Genomic DNA, 12,796 nt, shown 5'->3' with positions numbered 1-12,796 from the left:
TGTCGGAGGGTCAGTGCTGAGGGAGCGCGGCACTATCAGAGGGTCAGTGCTGAGGGAGTGGGCACTGTCAGAAGGTCAGTGTTGGGGGAGTGCTGCACTATTGGAGGGCCAGTGCTGAGGGTGTGCGGCACTGTTAGAGGGTCAGCGCTGAGGGAGTGCTGCACTGTCAGAGGGTCAGTGCAGAGGATGTGCCACACTGTCGCAGGGTCAGTGCTGAGAGAAAGCCGCACTGTCGGAGGGTCAGTGCTGAGGGAGTGCTGCACTGTTGGAGGGTCAGTGCTGAGGGAGTGCCGCACTATCGGAGAGACAGTGCTGAGGGAGTGCCGCACTGTCAGAGAGACAGTGCTGAGGGAGTGCCGCACTGTCAGAGAGACAGTGCTGAGGGAGTGCCGCACTGTCAGAGAGACAGTGCTGAGGGAGTGCCGCACTGTCAGAGAGACAGTGCTGAGGGAGTGCCGCACTGTCAGAGAGACAGTGCTGAGGGAGTGCCGCACTGTCAGAGAGACAGTGCTGAGGGAGTGCCGCACTGTCAGAGAGACAGTGCTGAGGGAGTGCCGCACTGTCAGAGAGACAGTGCTGAGGGAGTGCCGCACTGTCGGAGGGTCAGTGCTGAGGGAGCGCGGCACTATCAGAGGGTCAGTGCTGAGGGAGTGGGCACTGTCAGAAGGTCAGTGTTGGGGGAGTGCTGCACTATCGGAGGGTCAGTGCTGAGGGTGTGCGGCACTGTTAGAGGGTCAGCGCTGAGGGAGTGCTGCACTGTCAGAGGGTCAGTGCAGAGGATGTGCCACACTGTCGCAGGGTCAGTGCTGAGAGAATGCCGCACTGTCGGAGGGTCAGTGCTGAGGGAGTGCTGCACTGTCAGAGGGTCAGTGCTGAGGGAGTGCCGCACTCTTGTAGTGTCAGTGCTGAGGGAGTGCTGCACTGTCGGAGGGTCAGTGCTGAGGGTGCATCGCACTGTCGGAGGGTCAGTGCTGAGGGAGCGCGGCACTCTCAGAGGGTCAGTGCTGAGGGAGTGGGCACGGTCAGAAGGTCAGTGATGAGGGAGTGCTGCACTATCGGAGGGTCAGCGCTGAGGGAGTGCTGCACTGTCAGAGGGTCAGTGCAGAGGATGTGCCACACTGTCGGTGGGTCAGTGCTGAGGGAGTGCCGCACTGGCGAAGAGTCAGTGCTGAGGGAGTGCTGCACTGTCGGAGGGTCAGTGCTGAGGGAATGCTGCACTGTCGGAGGGTCAGTGCTGAGGGAGTGCTGCACTGTCGGAGGGTCAGTGCTGAGGGAGTGCCGCACTGTCGGAGGGTCAGTACAGAGGGAGTGCTACACTGTCAGAGGGTCAGTGCTGAGGGATTGCCGCACTGTCGGAGGGTCAGTACTGGGTGAGTGCCGCACTGTCGGAGGGTCAGTGCTGAGGGAGTGCCGCACTGTAGGAGGGTCAGTGCTGAGGGAGTGCCGCACTGTCGGAGGGTCAGTGCTGAGGGAGTGCCGCACTGTTAAGCAAAATAAGAAGTGATGTCAGATGTTAATCATAGAATCACTACAATGTGGAAAGAGGCCATTTGGCCCAAAAACCTTTCACTGCCCCTCTGAAGAGCACCCCACCCTGACCCCCACACTTACCGATATAACCCTGCATTTCTCATGGCTAACCCACACATCTTTGGTCTGTGGGAGGAATCCAGAGCATCCAGAAGGAAACCCACGCAGACACCGAGAGAATGTGCAAACTCCATACAGACAGTCACCTGAGGCTGGAATCGAACCCGGGTCCCTGGCACTGGGAGGCAGCAGTGCTAACCACTGAGTCACCGTGTCACCCTCCAGCTGAATTTCCCATGCAATTTCTGATTTTTATCTTGACTTGGCCAGTGACATTAAACTCCAGCAGCACTTCCTCCATAGTCAGTAAACCACATGGGTGCAACACTCAAAGAACTTCAATACCTTCCACAACCTACAACAGCAGTGTGTACTATCTATAAGATACACTGCAGAAATTCACCAAAGAGCCTCAGACAGCACCTTCCAAACCCAAGACAGCTTCCACCTAGAAGGACAAGGGCAGCAGATACATGGGAACACCACCCCCCTGCAAGTCCCTCTCCAACATGCGCACCATCCTGATTTAACATATTGCCATTCCTTCAGTGTCGCTGGCTCAATTCTCTCCCTCACAGTATGTGTTTCTGTTTAAAGCACCATTCAAGAAGTCAACACACCATCACCAGATAAGTGCTGGTCCAGCCCATGTTCCATGAACAAATTCAAATAAAATTATTAGTGTCTTGAGGAACCAGATTCAAAGGGGACTGGGATGGTTGAGATGCGTCCATCGATCCGAACAGAAAGTTAGACCCTTAACTTACACAATTAAGTTAACTACTCCCTGAATGAACTTCTCTGCAGAGGGCATGGTGCAAAGATCTGAGGGGTTGGAGAGTGAAGGGGAAATGGAGCACTGACGTGAGTTAGCACCTATTTGTACAACAGGAGGGAGGCTAAGATTCCATGTATGAAACAGCTGGATGGGAATATGGGAGAGTTGTATTCTGGAAAAATGGATCCAGGGATTTTCTTTAACAGAAACTAACCTCATGAGTCACCATTAGTGACAGTGAATTAATTTTCTACAAAGTTGTCAAAACAGCACTGGGCTCCCCCTGGGATTTGACTGTTTCTACACAGCCCTCTTGCACCATCTGCTGGTAACAACCAAGCATTACCTGTGATTCTGAGAGAGCAGTCAGGGCTGGGGCAGACTGGTGGACTGCAGAGGCAGCAGATGAGGGCAAGTGGGTTGGGAACGACGGATTGGACGCTGTGCAAAGAGGGAAGGGAGGAGTGTCACAGTTTGAAATCCTGGGGAGTAGTGAAGGGCTGGGGGTGGGCAGAGATGCAGGAAGAGGTGACGGGTGTTGGATGTCACCACTTAGAACATAGAACAATACAGTGCAGAACAGGCCCTTCGGCCCTCGATGTTGCGCTGATCTGTGAACTATTCCCAGCTCGTCCCCTACACTATCCCATCATCATCCATGTGCTTACCAAGGATTGTTTAAACTTCCCTAATGTGGCTGAGGTGACTTCATTGACAGGTAGGGCATTCCACACCCTTACCACTCTCTGAGTGAAAAAGTTGAAGAAGGAATACAGAAACAGAATATAGGAACAGGAATAGGCCATTCAGCCCATCAAGCCTGCTCCACCATTCAATATGATCACAGCTGATTATCCAACTCAGTCCCCCGTTCCTGTTTTCTCCCCATATCCTTTGCTCCTTTAAGAACTGTATCTAACTCCTTCCTGAATACATTCGATGTTTCAGCCTCCACTACTTTCTGTGACAGAGAATTCCCCCGGCTCCCCACTCTCTGGGTGAAGACATTTCTCCTCATCTCAGTCCGAAATATCCTACCCAGGATCCTTCAGTTGTGACCGAGAGATGAGAGGGGCACTTGGACTTTGTAAGTGGAGCTTGAGAAAGGAGCTGGATAATAGTTCCACCTGATTATGTGGAGCCTGGATCTGGGGGGATCTGGACAGGATCACAGAATTGACACAGTGCAGAAGAAGGCCATTCAGTCTATCATGTCTATACTGGCCCTCTGAGCTTTAGGGCTCAGTGTCTCTTTTCCCCATAACCTGATATATTAAATAATGCCTTTATGCATTAATTTCCATTGAACCTGCCTCCCTTACCCATCCTGGCTGTGCATTCCAGACCCCAACTACTGCCCTTTCGCATCCTGTACTTGTCTCTTTTTACAGAACTGTGCCCTCTGGTCCTTAATCGTTTGAAGAGCAGGAACCTCTCTGCCCACTCTGTCTATATAGAGTTCTGCGAAAGTGAGGACTGAAGGAGCTGGAGATCAGAGTCTAGGTTAGGTTGATGCTGGAAAAGCACAGCTAGCTATCTTGAGTTATGTTGAGGAACTCTGCTGTTGTCATTCACTGGAATGTCAATATCACATTGCTACGTGGGTGAGGAGAGATTGTGAAGGGAGCAGGGAGCAGGAGGGACAGAAATAAGTACTAGGAATGAATGTTGGGCAGTAGCATCACTGATCAGACAAACCCTTTAGACTGGGAGGAATGTTCAAAGCTGGTTTCTAAACTGATGTGGGTTTATTGAGTTGATATCTGTGGCTCTCCTCTGACATCTAGTGTTTGGTATCAGGTATTACACACACAGACCAAACATGACCGAGCCAACCCTTTCAGATGTGCAGAGTCATTCAGAACATAGAAGGGTGTCAGGGGGTGGTTAGGGTTAAATACAGGCCAGGCCAATTCCCCAAGGACATTGATGTTGGGCCAATGTTTTATCCAGTGCAGACCTATACACCCTTTATCCAGTGCAGACCTATACACCCTTTATCCAGTGCAGACCTATACACCCTTTATCCAGTGCAGACCTATATACCCTTTATCCAGTGCAGACCTATACACCCTTTATCCAGTGCAGACCTATACACTCTGTATCCAGTGCAGACCTTTACACCTTTTATCCAGTGCAGACCTATACACCTTTTATCCAGTGCAGACCCACACACCCTTTATCCAGTGCAGACCTATACACCCTTTATCCAGTGCAGACCCACACACCCTTTATCCAGTGCAGACCTATACACCCTTTATCCAGTGCAGACCCATACACCTTTTATCCAGTGCAGACCTATACACCCTTTATCCAGTGCAGACCTATACACCCTTTATCCAGTGCAGACCTATATACCCTTTATCCAGTGCAGACCTATACACACTTTATCCAGTGCAGACCTATACACCTTTCTGTACAGTCTTGTGGAGTGGGACCAATGGAGACTTTGTGCGGCTAAAACAGCAGTTCCTTTGAACCATAGCCATATTGAAATAAAGACCTTTTGAATGCCCTGCAATTTGTGTACAGACTTTCAGCTCTCTGTCTGCAATGATACGAAAAGCCCTTCCTCTTCCCCAGCACCCGATTTCTCACCATTTAAAAAAAATGTTCTGCTGTGTCTTTCCCAGATACATAATCTCACAAGATCATCCAGTCTACTGGGATAAAAACAAAAACTGCTGGAAAAGCTCAGCAGGTCTGGCAGCATCAGTGGAGAGAAATCAGAATTCACTTATCGGTCGAGTGGCCCTTCCTCAGAAATTCCTTAGCCTACCGTGACTCTCTATTCATTGACATGTTCCCTTGCCTTCCCAGCAAGAGTAAACGAACCTTCTGTGTGTTATTGCCCAGAATGTACTAATTCAGGCTTGGAAGAGGGTCTATAAGGGGTAACATTCTACTGGATTAGTGGTTCTGGAAGAGCATAGCAGTTCAGGCAGCATCCAACGAGTCTTCCAGCACCACTAATCCAGTATTTGGTTTTCAGCATCTGCAGTCATTGTTTTTACCTCAGGGGTAACATTCTGACAGGGGTAACAGGGGCGGGAGCTTTGATAACCAGTTGATGCAGATTTAAAATAATCAGATAAAGACTGGGGGATAGTGAGGATAAATGTTTTTACGCAGAGTTCATATGGAATCCTTTGAGGCTGTGGAAATGTATAAAACTTGAAAATTCAAATGCTTGCAAGGTTAAGAGTAGAGGAACGTGGGACTAATCTTTCAAAGAACCCAGGGTCCCAGGGTGATGGGCCGAACAGCCTCACTCTGTGCTGCCTGGTCTGGAAGCTGACAAAGAGGTGACTGACCTGTCTGAGAGCTGGCCAGACCCAGGACACAGTGCCCTTTGTGCTCCCTGTGTATCTGCAGAAAGACCAGAGAGGACAGTGTCACAGCAACCTGGAAAGATAAAATAAAAAGGGTGTCACCCCAGTGTACGGTGAGAACACGAGAAATCATAGTTTTCCCACAGTTTGGAAGCAGGCCATTCAGCCCATTGCTCCACACTAACCCTCCAAAGAGCATCCCACCCCGAATCACCCTATCCCTGAAAACCTGCATTCCCCATGGCCAATCCACCCTAACCTGCACATCCCTGGACTGTGGGAGGAAACCGGAGCAAACCTAGACAGAAATGAGGAGGCCATTCAGCCCCCCCCGAGCCTGTTCTGCTGTCCAAGAAAACCAAGGCTGATCTGGTTGTGCTCTGAGCTCCGTGCCCTGGGACTGAATGTGTTGTTGTCAGCAAGCTGTTTCTTCCTGAAGTTGGAAAGAGTAACTCACTGCCACAGCTAAAACATTGTCCCAAAACACCCACCTGGTTTGTTGTATATTTTATATATCTCACTGATCAGCTAAAGGGCGAGCTACAAATTTCCAAAGGTGTAACTCGTTCAGTGACAGTACTGTCTGCATCTAGGCTCACAGCTCAGTTTCTAGGATTGATCTCATTCATTCATGGGATGTGGGCATCACTGGCTGGGCCCAGCATTTATTGCCCGTCCCTAGTTGCCCCCCTCGAGAAGGTGGGGGTGAGCTGCCTTCTTGAACAGCTGCAGTCCATGTGCTGTGGGTAGGCCCACAATGCCCTTAGGGAGGGAATTTGAGGAATTTGACCCAGCGACACAGAAGGAACGGCGATATATTTCCAAGTCAGGATGGTGAGCGGTTTGGAAAGGAACTTGCAGGGGGTGATGTTCCCAAGTATCTATTTCCCTTGTCCTTCTAGATGGTCGTGGTTGTGGGTCTGGAGGGTGCAGTCTAAAAGTGGTTGGTGAATTTCTGCAATGTATCCTTTACATAGCACACCTGCTGCTACTGAGTGTCAGTAGGCAGGGGGGGGGGGGGGGGGGGGGGGGAGTGGATGTTTGTGAATGTAGTGCCAACCCAGTGGGCTGCTTTGTCCTGGATGGTGTCAAGCTTCTTGAGTGTTATTGGAGCTGCCCCCATCCAGGCAAGTGGGGAGTATTACATCCCACTCCTGACTTGTGCCTTGTAGACAGGCTTTGGGGAGTCAGGGGGTGAGTAACCTGCTCAGATGGTTAGATTCTCTTTTGGTGGAGATGGTCATTACCTGGCACAAATGTTCCTTGTCACATTTCAGGCCAAACCTGGTTATTATCCAGGACTGTGCTGCATTTGAACTGAGACTGCTTTCCTCAATGTATGTTATCTCTTGAGACCACATCCAGGCTTATCTTATTGAGCACAGTGAGCATAGATCAACCATCAGTCTCCCACAACTGAGCACATTAAAGTTAAACAGTGCACACAGCACTGTGGAACTGGAATTGAATGTAGGTCAGACGGGGTAAGGACAGCAGATTTCCTTCACATTAGTGAAACCAGATGGATCTTTGCAACAATCTGAAAGTTTCATGGTCAGTGTCACCAGGGTGAGACTTTAAAACTTATTCAATTAAATGTAAGATCTCTGGGTGTAGTGGTGGGATATTTGTGAATCCAGGAGTACAGTAACTCTGCTGGCATAATTAGCTCAAATTGCTGTTCTCATTTTTAATCTCTGATTGGTTCGCTTCTCCTTAAAGAGATCTGAGGCTGCAGCCAATCATAGGGACAGAACATGGATGAGGTTGGTTACCTTCTCTCCATTGGCCAGTGTAAACCACTCACTGGATTCCTGCTCTCTCTCGCGAAGTCTCGACAGGTAAGCCTCTGATGATTGCTTTACAACGTCCCATTCTCCACCGATTAAAATATCCACAGGATACCTCATTGCTAAAGAGACATAATCAAGAAGGTCAGAGCTCGCTTTGTGCCAAAACCCATCTGCTTAGGCCTCGGTAACTCTCACCTCCCAATCTGAAGGTTGTGAGTTCGAGTCCTGCTCCAGAAATGGGGGGCCAGTGGTGTGCTGCACTGTCAGAGGAGCTGTTTCTCAGATGGAACTTTGAACTGTAAGATCCTGAGGCTGACTCCTGGGTTACCATGAGACTTGCATAAATTATAATACAGCAAACTTCATCTCAACCAGCACCTTGTGAGCCAACCAGCTCGATAAACCAGCAAAAATTACAGACCTCAAATACCGTAAGTTTTCTGCGTTATTTCAATCCCCCCCCCCACCCCCACCAATGTCCAAGTCACCATTTGAAGGTGCAAATGAGAAAGTTCTCTGCCAGTCAGCTTTATTTAAGACAAATTACATTATTATTTAAGTGATTTATGCATAAACAATGGATAATAGTGATGTGTCTTACATTTCTATTACTTAGTGTGTATTTACATTGATGCTATGGACTTCTAGAGTATTCAACTAACTGGCACATTCCTGGTCCCACAGGGGCCAGTTAATAAAAGGCTTGCTGTATTGGGACTGAGAGCATGTCCCTGATGTGAAGAAGATAGAAGGAAGCAGTCTGAAATGTGTTTGTGAAGAGAGAGAGGTCTGAGACACTGCGTTAGAGAGCTGGATTTATTAACTGGCTCCATACAGCTGTAAGGAAAGTTGGGTTCTGGTACATAAGGAACCAAAGAGCCTTAAATCAGAGATAAGGAGCAAACAGACTCAGGAAATGTATGTATACCACTCACACATGGTCTGGAGTATGGTTAATCAAATAGTGTAAAATCAAACAGTGTGGCACTCCCTCAGCACTGACCCTCCAACAGTACGGCACTCCCTCAGCACTGACCCTCCGACAGTGCAGCACTCCCTCAGCATTGACCTTCCAACAGTGCGGCACTCCCTCAGCACTGACCCTCCGACAGTGCAGCACTCCCTCAGCATTGACCTTCCAACAGTGCGGCACTCCCTCAGCACTGACCCTCCGACAGTGCAGCACTCCCTCAGCATTGACCTTCCAACAGTGCGGCACTCCCTCAGCACTGACCCTCCGACAGTGCAGCACTCCCTCAGCACTGACCCTCCGACAGTGCAGCACTCCCTCAGCACTGACCCTTCGACAGTGCGGCACTCCCTCAGCACTGACCTTCCAAAAGTGTGGCACTCTCTCAGCACTGACCTTCCAACAGTGTGTCACTCCCTCAGCAATGACCCTCCGATAGTGTAGCGTTCCCTCAGCACTGACCCTCCGACAGTGCAGCACTCCCTCAGTACTGACCCTCCGACAGTGCAGCACTCCCTCAGTGCTGACCCTCTGACAGTACGGCACTCCCTGAGCACTGATCCTTCAACACCACGGCACTCCTTCAGTACTGACCCTCCAAAAAATTGGTACTCAGTGCTGACTTTCCCACAGTGCGGCACTCCCTCAATTCTAATAACATAGCAGTGATAAGTGGGAAAACGGAGGACTGGGAAGCTTTTAAAGAACAACAGAGGATTACTAAGAAGGAAATACGCAGAGAAAAAATGAGGTACGAAGGTAAACTGGCCAATAATATAAAGGAGGATAGTAAAAGTTTTTTTAGGTATGTGAAAGGCAAAAAAATGGTTAAGACTAAAATTGGGCCCTTGAAGACAGAAACAGGGGAATATATTATGGGGAACAAAGAAATGGCAGAAGAATTGAATTGATATTTCAGATCCATGTCCACTGGGGAAGACACAAGCAATCTCCCTGAGGTAACAGTGGCTGACAGACCTGAACTGAAGGGAATTTATATTTGCCAGGATTTGGTGTTGGAGAGACTGTTAGGCCTGAAGGTTGATAAGTCTCCGGGGCCTGATGGTCTACATCCCAGCGTACTGAAGGAGGTGGCTCGGGAAATCGTGGATGCGTTGGTGATTATTTTCCAGAGTTCGATAGATTCGGGATCAGTTCCTGCGGATTTGAGGGTGGCTAATGTTTAAGAAAGGTGGGAGAGAGAAAGCAGGAAATTATAAACCAGTTAGTCTGACCTCAGTGGTGGGAAAGATGCTGGAGTCTATTATAAAAGATGAAATTACGACACATCTGGATAGCAGTAACAGGATAGGTCAGAGTCAGCATGGATTTATGAAGGGGAAATCATGCTTGACTAATCTTCTGGAATTTTTTGAGGATGTAACTCTGAAGATGGACAAAGGAAATCCAGTGGATATAGTGTACCTGGACTTTCAGAAAGCTTTTGATAAAGTCCCACATAGGAGGTTAGTGAGCAAAATTAGGGCGTATAGTATTGGGGGCAAAGTACTAACTTGGATTGAAAGTTGGTTGGCTGATAGGAAAGAAAGAGTAGTGATAAATGGCTCCATTTCGGAATGGCAGGCAGTGACCAGTGGGGTACCGCAGGGATCAGTACTGGGACCGCAGCTTGTTACAATATATATTAATGATATAGAAGATGGTATTAGCTATAACATTAGCAAATTTGCTGATGATACTAAGCTGGGTGGCAGAGTGAAATGTGATGAGGATATTAGGAGATTACAGGGTGACCTGGACAAGTTAGGTGAGTGGTCAGATGAATGGCAGATGCAGTTTAATGTGGACAAATGTATGGTTATCCACTTTGGTGGCAAGAACAGGAAAGCAGATTACTACCTCAATGGAATCAATTTAGATAAAGGGGCAGTACAGAGAGATCTGGGGGTTCTTGTACACCAGTCAATGAAGGTAAGCATGCAGGTACAGCAGGTAGTGAAGAAGGCTAATAGCATGCTGGCCTTCATAACAAAGGGGATTGAGTATAGAAGCAAAGAGGTTCTTCTGCAGCTGTACAGGGCCCTGGTGAGACCACACCTGGAGTACTGTGTACAGTTCTGGTCTCCAAATTTGAGGAAAGACATTCTGGCTATTGAGGGAGTGCAGCGTAGGTTCATGAGGTCAATTCCTGGAATGGCGGGATTACCTTATGCTGAAAGATTGGAGTGACTGGGCTTGTATACCCTTGAGTTTAGAAGACTGAGAGGGGATCTGATTGAGACGTATAAGATTATTAAAGGATTGGACACTCTGGAGGCAGGAAACATGTTTCTTCTGATGGGTGAGTGCCGAACCAGAGGACACAGCTTAAAAATACGGGGTAGACCATTTAGGACAGAGATGAGGAGAAACTTCTTCACCCAGAGAGTGGTGGCTGTGTGGAATGCTCTGCCCCAGAGGGCAGTGGAGGCCCAGTCTCTGGATTCATTTAAGAAAGAGTTGGATAGGGCTCTCAAGGATAGTGGAATCAAGGGGTATGGAGATAAGGCTGGAACAGGATACAGATTAAGGATGATCAGCCATGATCATATTGAATGGTGGGGCAGGCTCGAAGGGCAGAATGGCCTACTCCTGCACCTATTGTCTATTGCCTATTGTCCAATAATGAAGCACTCCCTCAGTACTGACCCTCCAATAGTGCAGCGTTCCCTCAGCACTGACCCTCTGACAGTGCGGCACTCCCTCAGTACAGACCCTCTGACAGTACGGCATTCCCTCAGCACTGACCCTCCAACAGCACGGCATACCGTCAGTACAGACCCTCCAAAGATTCAGCACTCACTCAGCGCTGACTCTCCCACAATGTGGCACTCCCTCAATACTATCACTCCAACAATGGGGCACTCCCTTGGAACTGACCCTCTGACAGTGCAGCACTCCCTCAGCACTGACCCTCTAATAGTGCGGCACTCCCTCAGCACTGACCCTCTGACAGTGCGGCGCTCCCTCAGCACTGACCCTCCGACAGTGCAGCATTCCCTCAGCACTGACCCTCTGACAGTGCAGCACTCCCTCAGCACTGACCCTCCGACTGTGCGGCACTCCCTCAGCACTGACCCTCCGACAGTGCAGCACTCCCTCAGCACTGACCCTCTGACAGTGCAGTGCTCCCTCAGCATTGACCCTCTGACAGTGCAGTGCTCCCTCAGCATTGACCCTCCAACACTGCAGCACTCCCTCAGTACTGACCTTCCGACAGTGCAGTGTTCCCTCAGCGCTGACTCTCCCACAGTGCGGCACTCCCTCAATACTATCACTCCAACAAGGGGGCACTCCCTTGGAACTGACCCTCTGACAGTGCAGCACTAGCTCAGCACTGACCCTCTGACAGTGCAGCACTCCCTCAGTACTGACCCTCCGACAGTGCAGTGTTCCCTCAGCGCTGACTCTCCCGCAGTGTGGCACTCCCTCAGCACTGACCCTCCGACAGTGCAGCACTCCCTCAGCACTGACCGTCCGACAGTGCAGCGCTCCCTCAGCACTGACCCTCTGACAGTGCAGCACTCCCTCAGCACTGACCCTCTGACAGTGCGGCACTCCCTCAGCACTGACCCTCCGACAGTGCGGCACTCCCTCAGCACTGACCCTCTGACAGTGCGGCACTCCCTCAGCACTGACCCTCTGACAGTGCGGCACTCCCTCAGCACTGACCCTCCAACAGTGCGGCACTCCCTCAGCACTGACCCTCTGACAGTGCGGCACTCCCTCAGCACTGACCCTCTGACAGTGCGGCACTCCCTCAGCACTGACCCTCTGACAGTGCGGCACTCCCTCAGCACTGACCCTCTGACAGTGCGGCACTCCCTCAGCACTGACCCTCCGACAGTGCGGCACTCCCTCAGCACTGACCCTCCAACAGTGCGGCACTCCCTCAGCACTGACCCTCCAACAGTGCGGCACTCCCTCAGCACTGACCCTCCAACAGTGCGGCACTCCCTCAGCACTGACCCTCTGACAGTGCGGCACTCCCTCAGCACTGACCCTCCAACAGTGCGGCACTCCCTCAGCACTGACCCTCCAACAGTGCGGCACTCCCTCAGCAGTGCCCTGACAGCATTGGTCTGAATTTGATTCTCTTGTTTTCGATGGGAGCCCTGACTTCGGAACCCTTCGTGAGTGATAGCCGCCTGGTGAAAGTTCTTTGGTGATGGGTTCCTCTGGATATCGAGCCCAGGGGGAGGTGGGGTGGGAATAAAGCCTTTGGCAGTGACTGTAAAGGTCGAGAGGAGTTGTTCAATGCCCCCAACCCCCCCCCCCCCCCCCCCCCCCAGGTCATTGTGGCCCCCAATATGGTGGTAAACCTGTCTGATGT

The 12,796-nt window shown here is 50.3% G+C and overlaps 1 protein-coding gene across 1 annotated transcript in view; it reads right to left on the bottom strand.

Annotated features, from left to right (window-relative positions):
- fam169b (family with sequence similarity 169 member B) overlaps nt 1-12,796 on the bottom strand; it is a 43,594-nt gene that overhangs the window by 30,316 nt on the left and 482 nt on the right. Inside the window, exons 2-3 of the mRNA XM_072552912.1 lie at nt 7,476-7,612; nt 5,683-5,773 (exon numbers count right to left, since the gene is read on the bottom strand). Of these exons, the coding sequence (XP_072409013.1) occupies nt 5,683-5,773; nt 7,476-7,610 (226 nt within the window). The 5' untranslated portion in view covers nt 7,611-7,612. The remainder of the gene's footprint in view (nt 1-5,682; nt 5,774-7,475; nt 7,613-12,796) is intronic.

The sequence above is a fragment of the Chiloscyllium punctatum genome, chromosome 33 (assembly GCF_047496795.1).
Source record: "Chiloscyllium punctatum isolate Juve2018m chromosome 33, sChiPun1.3, whole genome shotgun sequence".
Taxonomy (NCBI): Eukaryota; Metazoa; Chordata; class Chondrichthyes; order Orectolobiformes; family Hemiscylliidae; genus Chiloscyllium; species Chiloscyllium punctatum.
This window is presented reverse-complemented; position numbering and strand designations above follow the sequence as displayed.